Raw genomic sequence first — 13,695 nt, forward strand, 5'->3', positions numbered from 1 at the left:
TGGCCCTGCTACCAGCAAGGGTTGTAATGTAAGTGGGTGGATGAGCTCTCTTTCCTCCACATTCCTGGCGGTAAAGGACTTCGCTAAGCCTGTACACTCTACACTTAACCATGGTCTCTACCATCACCTTAGCTTGGTTATCTTTAGAAGCAAAGGGGCAGCGTGACTAAGGTCTTAGCAAGCCCCAGTCATGGGTACGGTGGAAAAACAAGGGGGTAGCTCTGGGGACTCCGTGGGCTGGCTTGTAAAGGTTTATGTTAAAACACCAGAAGTAGCTGGTCAGTTAAGACACCAGTCCTTGAACCCAAAACTTAGAAGAGGGGCGCTTGGGTGGGTTGAATAATAGGAAGTCCAGTGCTGGCTGTTGGTCAAGTCACACGACCCTTTTCCATTTCTTGTCACCTGCTACCTGGCACCTACTGTAACAGCTGATATACTTTGAAGTGTGCACAAAACTTTCGTTGGCGCCGTGGCTTAGCTGGTTAAAGCGCCTGTCTAGTAAACAGGAGATCCTGGGTTCAAATCCCAGCGGTGCCTGGCTTGTGTGACAAGTGGTATATTATTGCTGGATTAGTAACTTGGAGATTGCGACCGCCCCTTACTTAGACCTTTCTTACCTTAATGTCAGCTTTCCTATGCACTTTTTAAGAGTATTCAGAGACAAACCTCTGATTCTTGATACTCTGCTGCTCAACCCTAAGAATGATTGTCATATGGTCATAGTTTTATTGGGGTTTCACTGTGGCTCTGTGAGGAGACAAGGCCTGGACCTGGCGCTGGTATTCTAGTCATAGCGCACGCGCATAGCCGCTTTAAAAAAAAAAAAAAAAAAAAAACTGGTGAAATCCGCAGGGGTCAAGAGCCTTGATAGCCAGCTATAGCTCCACAGGCCAAGGGCCGCACGCGGCTGTGATGGCCGAGTGGTTAAGGCGTTGGACTCGAAATCCAATGGGGTCTCCCCGCGCAGGTTCGAATCCTGCTCACAGCGTTAGTAGTTTTGGCACTGCTGTCCCGTTTAGCTAAAAGTAGTTCATTTCGTTTTCCGTGTTCTTTCCTTGGAGAAGCTCCCACTAGGATTCAGTCACCCGGGACCGTCTCGGTAGCGCCTCGGTACGACGACTGTGGACATGTAAAAGACGCTTCTATTTCAACTCCTACCGCCGTCGGTGCGCGAAGATTAGCGGCGCCGACCGGAATCTGCTCATCCCTTTCGCCACTTTCCGACTCTTATCACCTGAAACCACGAATCACCCATTTACTTTACCTTCTACTATTTTTTATTTTTGAGATTGTGATTTGATCACATCCTCACTCCCACTTCCTCCCTTCAAAACGTCCCATACACTCCGCCCAGCTCTCCTTCAAATTCACGGCCTTATTTATCTGTTATTGCATGCATATAAGTAGGTGTCTATGTACATATATTACCAAATATAATCTGTTCAGTCTGTATAATGTTACCTGTATGTATGTCTAGTCTTTCCTGGTGCGGGTGGGCCACCTCTCCCAGCTTTCTTCAGTTGCCTGCAGCTCTTTCTGTGGGCGTTTGGCTCTACTTTTGGCTTCACTGGGAAAATGGTTTCCCACAGACTCCACAACTCACGTAGCTTACCCACACCACTCTTTGATTGCTGCAGAAGAGAGAGCACTTACAGGGAACTGTGGCCACCCCCACCCCATAGACTTTCCACCTCTCTGACCCACAGTGCTCTGGTTCCCATATCATCCAAGTTTTTCTTTCTACTGTATTGCACTCATCGGCTTCCGGAAGTGGTGATTTCATTCAGAACAACAAAAAATATCTGTCGTGTGTCCTTGGAACTCTCATGGGTAGGCAACTTAATCCTCAGATGTGGAATTTGGAGGGAGGTAGGGCCTTTGGGACATTATTTGAACTAGAGGATGTCACATGAGTAGATCCCTCATGACGCCCACATCGACATCTCTCTGAGAAGCAACTCCAGTGAGCTTATTCTGTCGCACCACGCTTCCCTCTACAACATTCTGATGTAACAAGCTATCACCAGATATGCTGGCACCATGATCTCCGGCTTCCCGGCTTCTAGAGCGGTGAGCTAAATAGGCCTCTATTCTTTCCCGATGACTCGGAATATAGTGTTGTTGTTGTAAGTCAGCTGGAGAAACGGCCAGCAAACAGAGGAATGCTGCCTGGACCCTGTGTTCATCTTCAGCCAACATTGTTTCTTGTTCTTCGATACAGCAAGAAGACGTCACTGCCCCTGCCTTCCTCTACCCCTTTGAATCTCCTCCAGCCGCGGACATACCTTTTTGCCATCGCAGTTCGGCTAGCAAATAACCAGCACGTTGCTAAATGAGCAGTAGTCCGATGCTCGCCCTTAGAAACTGCGTCTTCCCCTGCCTTCCAGCCTACAGCACCCTTCGGATAGTCCTTCTGCCTTGTTAGCAGCTCATTCACAGGTTCACCTGGATCTTCAATGTTAGAAGAGTCACAAAGCTCACTCTTCAGGGTCATTCTTCTTTACCTGCGGTTTCTGCTGAGACATTGCTAGTCCAGTGCCTTTAAAAAGCCAGATGGTCCCTCACATTGCTTCATGTTCTCTTCCCTGGCTCTGGAAGTGTCCCTGGATGCTTATATACTATAACTGGCCACTTTCTGTCTCCGCTGGGCTGTGTGCTAGGGATTGCAAGCTTTTCCTAACATTCCATATTGACCAGTCAGGAGTTTCGTCTTCCAATAAGCAAGGCTTAGCATTTTAGAAACGTGACAATGACACTGGCTTTGCTATTACATTCTAATCCAGGCTTGTCTCATCTGTCACCTGGATCATTGCAGGGTTTCCAAAATTACCTCCTGGTGTTTTGGGCCTTCCCCTCCCCTCCCCTCCCCTCCCCTTACCCCTCCCTTCCCTCACTAGCAGAGAGTGGAACTTCTAATACATAAGCCAAGGAGGAAGGAGCGGAAGCTGACACACATTCCTACTCTTTCACTCTGAGGAGGTGGAGGCAAGAGGCTCTCCAGTTAGAGACCAGCTTGGGCTCCGTAGTGAGAGTTGGTTTCAAACACAGCACCAAGGGCCCAGACTACAGCCAGTAGAGAAGCACTTGCCTCCTGTGAAAAAGCCCTGGGGTCTAATCCCCAGATGGGGGGGGGGAGCATGAATCTGATTCCTTCCCTTCAGAGACCAGTGGGCAGTGTCAATAGAAACTCTTTTTTTTTTTTTTTTTGGTACTGTATGCACAAATAGAATTGAGTTCTCACATACACAATTTTCTCTGGCGCTTTTGGTCATGGGGACTCTCAACTCTGTTCTTGAAGGGAAGAAATGGTCAATGGATATAACCCTCTTAAGCAGAGTTTATTTAACAAAGCAAAGTAATACTACAGAGAGAGAGAGAAAGAGAAAAGAAGAAGAAGGGAGGGAGAGAGAGAGGGAAGAGGGAGGAGAGAGAAGGAAGGAGGGAGGGAGGTAAGGAAGAGAGAGAGAGAGGTGGTATGGGGCAGCCCCATGGTTCTGCGTGGTGGATTTTAAAGAAAACTATGAATATTCAAGAGGTGGGTAGCATGTTGTATACATACTCATGAGGCAGGTGGTATATTCATAGAGGAAAGTGACCCCTTTTCTCCCCTCTCAAATAATAATGAACCAGTTCTTCCATGAGCCTCACAAAAAGGTGTATGTGTCAAAACCATGAGCCTCAGGACTGGAGAAAGGAGTCAGCAGTAAGAGCACTGGCTGCTCTTCCAGAGGACCTGAGTTCAAATCCCAGCAACCACATGGTGGCTCACAACCATCTGTAATGGGATCTGATGTTCTGGTGTGTCTGACAGCTATACAGTGTACTCATATACATAAAATAAACAAATCTTTAAAAAAAAAAAAAAAAGAAACTAGGCTGGGCCCCAGATCATAGAGCTCTGTCTGCCTTTTCCTCCTGAGTGCTGGGATTAAGGTGTATGCCATCACAACTAACTCTAATAAATAAGTGTAACAGAGTGTATAGTTCATTGGATAAAATACAAGTTGAATATTTCTAGCCAACTTAAATAGAGGAGACTCAGAACAAAAAACATTTACTTCCTCTTTTCTTTTCTTTTTTTTTTTTGGGGGGGGGGGGAGGCATGGTCTCATGTAGCCCAGGCTAGCCTCAAACTCCTTATATAGTTGGGGAAGTTTGTGGGTCCCTGATTTTCACACCTCTGCCTCTCAAGTGCTAGAACTACAAGGCCATGTCCTGGCTCCCTATTCTTCTAGGATGAGGCTTTGCAGAATTACAGTTTTTACCTTCTTCTCCCTTTCTCTGCCTTTTCTCCATCATACCTACTGACTGCCCAGCAATGCACACAGACTGATTCCCCACAAAAGCAGAAGCCGGTAAAGGCAGAGCCGGTTGCCTGTTTTGTTCAGAGCTGGGGCCTAGAACAGAGCAGGTAGGATAAATATATACCGAGGATTAGAGAAATGGCAGGCAGGTTTCAACTTTTGTCTTTTGTAGCTGTGGTCTTTAAAGTTTGTAAGTGTTTTCCTGTTGAGACCCTTTTCAAAACAAACAAACAAACAACAACAAAAGGAAGAAGAAAGAAAGGAGGGGGAAAAGGATGGAGTAAAAAAAGAAAAGAAACAAGTGCTCTTTTCTATTTTATCAGAGCCTGAGATCCATCCCCCGGTTTAGTTTTGAACCATAAACAAAAGACCAGGAAGCCAGGCCACGGTTGCTTTAGGAGCCCACAACTCTCCTCTGTTTTGCTGCTTTGGCTGAGTGAGTTTTCTTACTTTCTAAGGCTATGGAAACAGCCTTCTAGGAACATCCCCAACTCAGGACCTAGGGATCCTAAGGAGACCACTTTCCCTTTGATGAACTAAAGGGCAAGAACAAGCAGCTTGAAAGGCAGGCCTGGGCAGCTGCCCCAGTGGGAGAGCGGAAGTTAAGCGGCTGCCAGCTGTTCCCAGTCTTTCTTTCCAGCCTGAATCCCTAGAGGCCTACACATGACCATACTCTGCCCTCTCTGAACTATAGTGTAGTTCACACTACACTCTATGGAGACACTGTACTGTCAGCACAACCAAAGCATGTCCTCTCTGGCAGAGACTTGTGAGCTTCATCGAGACCCTAGTCCCTCCCTCCAACAAAGGTGACATCTTCACAGAGCAGAAAGCTGGAGGTCAGATTATCCAGCTCATTCTCTGGAGGGTAACCTTAGGCTTTGAGGGTCCGAAGAGCACATAGCTTTAAATTTTTAGTTTTGGTTTCTCAAGGCAGGGTTTCTTTTTGTAACCCCGACTGTCCTGGCACTCACCCACACAGGTGCTCCTGCTTCTGCCTCTCAAGTACTGGGATTAAAGGTATGCAGTGCCACTACCCAGTGTGTAGAAATACAAAACTAGGAATAAGTCATCTTTGGAACAAGGAAATATTTAGAACAAATGGAAAATACAAAACTAGGCATAATAAGTCATATTTAGAACAAAGCAAAGGATGGAATGGTTTACATCTTTAAAAAATTAACATTAGGCAGTGGTGGTGCACACTTTTAGTCCCAGCACTCAGGAGGTACAGGCAGGCTGACTGTGAGTGAGTTCAAGGCCAGCCTGGTCTATATAGAAAGTTCCAGGACAGCCAGGACTATACAGAGAAACACTGCCTCGAAAAACCAAAAATAAAAACAGAAGCTGACGAATAGAGGGGGAAACTCTGGGTTCAATCCTCAATACTGATGGGAAAAAAAAAAAATCTGACAAACTGTCAGTGAAGTAAAACAACAAGAAAAGCAAGACCCTGTCTCAGAAATAGGTACAATGAGGGTTGTAATGATAATTAATATCCCATAAGTCTAACACTGGCACATGCCAGAAAAGCAGCCTAACTCCTGGCAAACCTCTACAATGTTTTCTGCAGACTGCCTACCTACTTTATACATTTCTTTTTCTTGGTGTGTATGTGTGGTTTTTCAGAATTCTATAGGTCCTGTGAGCACCTTGTAGGAACTTGCCCCAGCCTGCTTTCGGGGGTCCCTCAGCTGCATTAGCAACAAGGTGAATCGGCCTTGCCCTAGAAGTTCTTCTGTTGTTCCCTCCACCCACCAAAGACTTTCAGCCTGCTGGGAAAGCCTATTTTCTTAAACCTGTAGATTTCTTTGTCTAGTTCTCAAAACGAGCGTTTCACCTGTTTCTCATCAAATGGCCTATGGCACTTCTGATGCCCGTGGGAATAACCAGGATCTGAGGTGGGGCTGGAGATGAGTGAGTTGACGTCAGATGGCGGTGAGGAATCAGCTTCAGTAGCAGGGAAGACCCCTTTCCCGTCGGAGGTGGAGGGCATGACATGGGAAAGTGGGGCTCTTTTAATTGCTGCTCTTTCTTAGAGAGCAAATGGTTCAAACTAGGATGCCAACTGGAAAGTAGACTTTGTTGCCAAGGCTGGCCTTGAACTCGTCACTGCACTTAGACTAATCCCCAAGCTTCCAAAATCCTGTCTTACATTCTTTCTCATAGCTGCCATCCCCAAACTCTCCGTTCCAGGTTCTCTTTCTCTAGCTGCCACCAGCAAATCTCTTTTTCTACAGGATTTGTCCGTTTTGCTTGGACTCATGGCTGAACCATGCTGAGATATTATCACGACCGTGAGGTTGCCTCTGACCACTTGGACCGAACTAGCACTTCACTGTCACATCTTTGCAATTACCCTTACAACCACGTGAAATTATCCTACTCCATTTTCTGCCTTCTTGGGATGTTTCCTGTCCCCACAACCACCATCCCCGCCAACAATGTACGTTTCAGGAGAGCTCGGAGCCAGTGTAACCCGAAAGCCTAACAGGAGTGGGCACACACAGATTGAGACTGAGTGGGCCAATGTGCCAGTTGGGTTCACAGAGATGCCAAAACTATTTACTCTTCTCCTAGGGCCACGGCCTCTTCTTGGAACCGAGTAAAGAGTTGTCATTGACACATTCTGAGACCAGGCTGACAGCCCAGAGAGGAGAGGAAGGCTTAAACCGGAATTCAGACTGTGCGAGCATGAGAAGGCCGGGAGGAGGGGCGCAGAGGGTGGCGGAGCGCTCCGGAGGGGAGCGGAAAGCCGGCGCAGGGCGTCAGGGCCCCCGGGTCGCTCACAAGTGGCCCCGGCAGGTGGCCGTGCCGGGTCCCGCCCTTCCCGGGCGCGGCGCGTGCGGGATCAAAGCTGCCGACAAGGGGCGGGCCAGGGAGCTGCAGGGAACTGGGGGTGCGAGCGTGGGAGCGCAGGGTCGCCGGAGGCGACAGGGACTGGGAAAGACAAGGAGATAGCCGGGAGAGACCAGAGAGGGAGCAACAGAGGGACGCGAGACTCAGAAGCCGAAAAGAACACCCTAGACCCGGACAGACCCCAGCAGAAGTCGCCGAGAGACCTGAAAAAAACTATCAGAGAGATGGAGTCGCTGAGAAGTGCCCAGGGACCAGAAAAGCCGGAAAACTGAAATGGCCAAGACTGGACCTGGGGAAAAGGTGCTCCAGAGAACAGAGAGGGAGGAAGAGGGAAATAGACCAGGAAGACCTTGCCTTCCCCTGCCGAGGAAAGAGAGGACCCCTGGGCAGCGATCCCAGCTCCGATCCTTTCTCAGGGTTGCCCCTCTGGAGGTGCGGACAAGGATGTGTGTTGTGACAAGCCAGCCAGAACCCCCCCAGGGTTAGGGATAGGTGGTGAAGACCTACGGAATCAGTGACTTAATTCTGGGACGTCCAAGCCAGTCACAGAATCAAATCAAAACACTACATTTCAGTTTTGGTTGAAACGTTTTAGGACAAAAAGAACGCTTGCTTGTTGTGTGGTCAATTTTACTTTCAGAACTAGTTGGAGTAGGAAGAAAAGATGTTGTGTGCATTGGCCGGGAATCGAACCCGGGCCTCCCGCGTGGCAGGCGAGAATTCTACCACTGAACCACCAATGCAGGCAGAAGAAGCTGTCATTATTAGCCTATGTGAACTGTCAAAGACAGAGCCAATCCTGCTCATCCTTTTGGGTGTGGGAAAAGGTTGTAGCGAATGATTGAAGTGGGTGGAGCGCCAGGCCATTCTTTCTCTCGGTCGGATCCGGCCACCGGGCCATAAAGTCATTCCATATGGCCAGGGGCGGCCCCACACCCGGGTGCAAACTGCCTCAGGCCCCGAGCCTCACGTGCAGGTGAGAAAAACTCAACCCCAATCCTGGTTCCCAAGGAGGGGGGCGGTGGGGCCTGCTGGGGCCACACATCTGTGCTCCCATTTGGCTGAAGTAGGGGAAGGTGGGATGTACTGAGGACCCTAATCCCAAATGGGAGACCCTTTCTCAAGTACCGGGCCCCTCCTGCTCTGCCTTTGGCAAGGCAGCCTCTGCCAGAAAAACCTCTCAGGATGTGGGTTTTTTCCTCCTCTGGGAGGAGGCTTGTCTCTGACGCCACAGCTACCTTCTGGCTTGGTTTGTAGCCCCGTCTTTATTAAGTCCTTTCTCCATGTCTTCCTGTCATCTTCAATTTCGGTTTTACCTTCTCAGGCACTTCGTCCTGACGTCTCCAGGTGTTGACATATCCTTCTGCAGAGGGTCATGCTCTTGGTTGGAGGTGGGTGCGGATCTCTTTTTTGCAGCCAATCCTTTCTTGTCCCTGCTCCCCTACACTAGAGGCTTCCAGAGGCAAGTAACCCTTGTGCACTCGTAGGTTTCCCAGCCAGCTATACTCCTGAATTTAGTTTTAAACCAAATTCTTGTAAAGGTAAAGATTTCTTCACTCTTATGTATACCTTAAGGATTTTGCCCCAGAAGTTTCCTTTGGTCCAGCCATCCTAAAGAAAAATCTGTTCCCGGGGAACCACTTTCTTCTCTTCTATAGCATCTATAGGATCATTTGGCGGCAGATTCTTATTGCCAGGTCTGCAGGGATGTGTACCGGAGTTATCGTGGGAATTGAGAGGATGGAACAGGTACAACGGTGTCTTTTCCCACAGCTAGCCAGTAGAATCCCGCAGATCTATCTGCTCTGCACTTTTGGTGCTTGGGAGAAGATTATAATATTTAGCCTGGAGGCTGAAGCGTGCTAACACTTATTTCAGTGTTGGTGAGGTTATAGTGAACCTCCAAGAAACCTACTAGTCTAGGAGACCCCCAAATTTCATGCCTAAGTGAGTTCTGCCCAGCTCGCTTAGACTCCCTTCCCCCGATAATTCTCCTCCCTCCAGTTGGGTCCCCGCCTTATTATACAGCTTTATGGTCCTTAAAGCAGCCTGTGGTCCCTTCCTCCCCTCACTTCCCACACTTGGGGCTAGTTCCTCCCCTCCCCCTTCACTCCCTGCCTTTCCGGGAGCCTCGTGCCGGGGGTCCTTGTCCTGGGCATCCAGGAGCTGAAGGGGGCGGGGCCGGGCCCTAGCCCTCCTACCCCACAGCGGTGGGATATAAGGGTCTAGGCTGCACGCGCTGGGTCCACTAAAGGGTCCGGAGGAGCAATGGTCACCCGGGAGCGAGCTGAGAATAGGGACGGCCCCAAGGTGAGAGGCGGGAAGGGAGGGAGATAGGGTCCCTGCTCCGGCCAGAGGACTTACAGGTTCTAACTCTGTGGGTTAGGATGAGGCTAGGGTGAGGATGGAGACACAGGAGTGAAAGGACCAAAGCGCTCGTGCGACCCCAAGAACCTGTAAAGTATAGAGGACAGGGTCACCAGAGCCGAGCTTGCTCGGGTGGAAGCCGAGGTCTTGGGGCCTGCACTACTGCGGGCTGTGGCTTGTGGCTTAGGAAGTGCCAGAATTTGGGCATCGTGGGCTATTCTAGGGCTCGGGAAGCTGGAGGCAGGTCGGAGCTATACTATAACAACGTAAGATAAGCTTAGAGGGCAGCGCTGGTGGAGGGAGGCGGGAACTAAAAGGGGGAAAGGCTACGGGCACTGTGTGTGAGCGCCTGGGAGGACCTTTGAGTCACTGGTTCCAGAGGTGCGAGGCCGGGTGAGAGGGGTACGAGTGACGGCTTCTAGGCGACTGTCTAGGAGGGTTTGGGAGAGAAGAGGAGGTGTGGTCGCGCTATGTGTCTGCCTTTCTCCTTAGGTCTGTATCGCGCGGCTCACTAGCTTGGGTGTGTGTGTGTGTGGGGGGGGGAGAGTGTAAAGTTCTTCACTGATGCACAGAGAGGGAGACCACACAAGACAGAGACACACAGAGAAAGGAGGAGTGTCATAGAGGAGAGGGGAGAAAGCTGAACCAACATGGGCAAGGGGGCAGGGAGCAGCGGGCGAGCCACTGAAACCGACCCAGGGGCACTGGGAAGTAGGAGGGGGTGAGAGTGAACGAAGGGACCGGTCCCCAAGCAACCTGGGGTTTGGGGGAAGGGGAGCACGGGGGTGTTCCCGGAGGCAGGATGGGACGCTCGCCTGGCGGCGCTGAGTCTCGGTCCCGTCGGCCCGCTTTCCCTTCCCGCCGGTCACAGATGCTGAAGCCGTTGGTAGAGAAACGGCGCCGGGACCGCATCAACCGCAGCCTGGAAGAGCTGAGGCTGCTGCTGCTGGAGAGGACCAGGGACCAGGTCAGTCCCACCGCTGGCCCCAGAGTTTTTCCACCGGGGTGGGGGGACATAGACAGGCTGGAGTGGCGAATCTGGCCCCAAGGCATCCTGGACCCCAAGCCTGCTCCTTGAATCCCCATCCCAGACCCTCCCTTCCCCTCGCTCTCAGAATTTGATCTTCTCCACCTTGCTGGTCTGTAAGTTTCCTGTCTGGCTCCGTAAACCGAGCATCCAGCGCGCGTCAGCTTCCCACGTGGGGTTCCTAAATGTCCTCATCCACCTCCCCACCCCTGGCCAGTGAGCTTCAGTTCTGGGGTGGTTTTCACCCTCCGGGTTGCTGTTTTCCCACACCTCACACGTTGGGGACTGGTTTCCACTCCCTCGGTTTGGACAGTCTCGTCTCAGGGCGGGACAGGGACTTTTTTTTTTTTTTCCCCTTGGTCCTCTCCACATTCGGTCGCGAGTCATGGGGGCACCCGCAGCTCCCGTATCCGCCCCTCCCTTCTTCCCCTAGCCACTTTCCCCCTCTCTCCCTACCCCTTTCTGTCTCTGCGCCCCTCCCCCCGCCTGTAGAACCTCCGGAACCCGAAGCTGGAGAAAGCAGAGATACTGGAGTTCGCCGTGGGCTACTTGAGGGAGCGAAGCCGGGTGGAGCCCCCGGGTACAGCGCGGGGGTGGGGCAGCGGAGGGAGGGCGGGAGGGCGGGCGGGGGAGAGCCCCGAAGGCTCGGGCCGGGGAAGGGGCGGGTTCTGCGGTGGCTGGGGGGGAAAGGGGGGGTTCTGCTAGGCGAGGTTAATGACACCCGCGCGTGTCTGTCTCTGTGTCTCCCTCGCTGCGCTCCTCTGCACGTCCATCCGGCCTCCTGTCTCTGTCCGTGCGCCCGTCTGACCTCGGTGTCTCTGCGCCCCTCCCCCTCCCTCCACCCCGCTCCCCCCCCACCCCCGCCCTGCCCGCCTGTCCTCCCGCCGGCCGCACCAGGGCTTCCCCGGTGCCCGGGCCAGGACGCCGAGGCGCTCGCCAGCTGCTACTTGTCCGGCTTCCGCGAGTGCCTGCTTCGCTTGGCGGCCTTTGCGCACGACGCCAGCCCGGCCGCCCGCTCCCAGCTGTTCTCCGCGCTGCACGGCTGCCGGCGCCCCAAGCCAGCCCGGCCCGAGGCCGCAGACCCCGGGCTCCCAGCGCCGCGCCCACCGCTGGACCCCGCCTCGCCAATCCTCGGCCCCGCGCTGCACCAGCGCCCCCCAGCGCACCAGGGCCCCCCAAGTCCCCGCCTCGCCTGGTCCCCAACCCACGGCTCCCCTCGCGCCGGGGATTCGGGCGCGCCGGCGCCTCTCACCGGACTGCTGCCGCCGCCGCCGCCTTACAGACAAGACGGGGCGCCCAAGGCCCCGCCACCCCCACCGCCCGCGTTTTGGAGACCTTGGCCCTGAGCTCTGGGGGAGCCTGGGGCAGGGATCGGGGGTGGTATAGAGACTCCAGCCGGAGGGCAGGAGAGGCATCCGGGCGAGGAGGGCAGCGGGGCGCGCGGGCTCAGCGCGCGGGTGAGATGTGGTCTATATTAGAGTATCTATATAAATATATATTTCCCTTTCCCTTCCCCTGTCCCACTACCCTGCGTGTAGCAATGTACCCTCTCTATCCTAGTCCAGTCCCAGTCCCTTCCCGAGTCCCTAGTGCATGGAATAAAATCGTTATTAAATCCCGGTGTGTCCCCTAGCCAGGGGCCTGCCTTTATATTGGCGCCACGCCTACTTGCCCATACCCTTCTCCCACCTTTAGGCCTGCTCTCCACGGCCCAAGCCCTGGGGTGGGGGGAGTCAGGTAAGTAAAGAGCGGAGAGACAAACTGAGGTTGGAACCGAACTTTATTTGTGGGTTTTTAACTAAAAGCCAAAGAAAGAAAGAAAAAAAAAAGGAAATAAAATCGACTCTGGTGGGATTCGAACCCACAACCTTTGAATCGCTTTCTCGTCACTAGAAGTCCAATGCGCTATCCATTGCGCCACAGAGCCACCTGGCGGGCGGCGCCTCCTTTCGGCTTACGGACAGCAGCATAGAAAAAAAAAAAAGGGTAGCGCGGAGTGTGCGCGCAGGGACTCGGGTGAGCGCCCTAGGAGCGAGGGGTGTGGATCTCAGGGCCTCAGGGCGAGAGGTGGCACACGGAAAGCGCGCGAGCAAGGGGCAGCAAGGGCGGATGCAGTGCGAGCGGGCGGAGAGGGAGACTACCGAAATCCGAGCTCCCCAGCACGGCAAAGGCTCGGCCTTGCTCTCGGTTTCCCACTAAATAAACTTGTTTCGTTTTAAAATCTCCGTGTCTTTTGGTCCGTTCGTTTCGCCGCCTCACTGTGTCGTACGGAGTCTCGGCGAGTCCTCATTTCGGGTTTGAAATTCGCCACAACGGAAGAGACTCGGGTCCGAACAGACCTCCTTCTGTTCTCTTAGGAAGACAACAGGAAGCCGGGGACTCCATGTGGGTAGCGTGGCCGAGCGGTCTAAGGCGCTGGATTTAGGCTCCAGTCTCTTCGGAGGCGTGGGTTCGAATCCCACCGCTGCCAGACCAGAGTTTTTCTCCATTTTTTTATGAAAACGAACAACTGCTTACCTAGAGTTCCACCATCATTTGTCTTCCCAACAGAACCCTAGGTTGCTGTCGTTATTTATAGATAGGACTTGACAAACACTGCTGAAATCTATATTCTTATATACTAATTTCAGCGCAGAACTTGGTGTATTTAAGTGATTTTAAGTTCTACCAGTAGGTCTGTAGAGGTATACTATTCTACATAAAAAATAGCAAAAAACCAAAAACTTTATTATTATGATGCTGATGTACTAAATATCAAAAGTTAAGGTTCCACCGAGATTTGAACTCGGATCGCTGGATTCAGAGTCCAGAGTGCTAACCATTACACCATGGAACCCCCTCTCCCTTAACCTTTTCGGAAATTATATACATTATTCTGCGCCCATTTTGCATATCACCCCAACTTTACCAGTCATCAAAAGTATCCAAAAGAAACACATAAATCCAACTACTAAATGTGATTATTGACTACCTGAAATACAAATGCTTTCTTCTAAACCTGAAGATTATGAAAAAAATTTTTTAATTTGTTAAAATGCTGATACTTAAACATCAGTTTAGATTTAAAATAAGATTTTCAAATGCTGTATTAAATGAAGTAAATAATTGATACTAACTTCTCCATCTTATTTTTACTCT

At 51.6% G+C, this 13,695-nt stretch overlaps 1 protein-coding gene across 4 annotated transcripts; it reads left to right on the top strand.

The window, feature by feature from the left end:
* Positions 1-8,077: 8,077 nt before the first annotated feature.
* On the top strand, positions 8,078-11,903 carry HES7 (hes family bHLH transcription factor 7; the record flags this gene model as incomplete). 4 transcript variants are annotated; one of them, XM_080923476.1, is made up of 5 exons in its annotated part: positions 8,078-8,139; positions 8,488-8,554; positions 10,402-10,497; positions 11,050-11,137; positions 11,455-11,903. In XM_080923476.1, 5 exons carry the CDS (start codon positions 8,078-8,080, stop codon positions 11,901-11,903), a joined length of 762 nt encoding a protein of 253 aa, XP_080779602.1. The 4 variants fall into 4 exon arrangements, with proteins under 4 accessions (XP_080779602.1, XP_080779603.1, XP_080779604.1 ...); XM_080923477.1 differs by lacking the exon at positions 8,488-8,554; XM_080923478.1 differs by lacking the exons at positions 8,078-8,139; positions 8,488-8,554 and adding an exon at positions 9,432-9,473 and having other exon boundaries at positions 11,440-11,903.
* Between the last annotated feature and the right edge of the window lie 1,792 nt (positions 11,904-13,695).

The sequence above is a fragment of the Micromys minutus genome (assembly GCF_963924665.1).
Source record: "Micromys minutus genome assembly, chromosome: 10".
NCBI classification, from domain to species: Eukaryota; Metazoa; Chordata; class Mammalia; order Rodentia; family Muridae; genus Micromys; species Micromys minutus.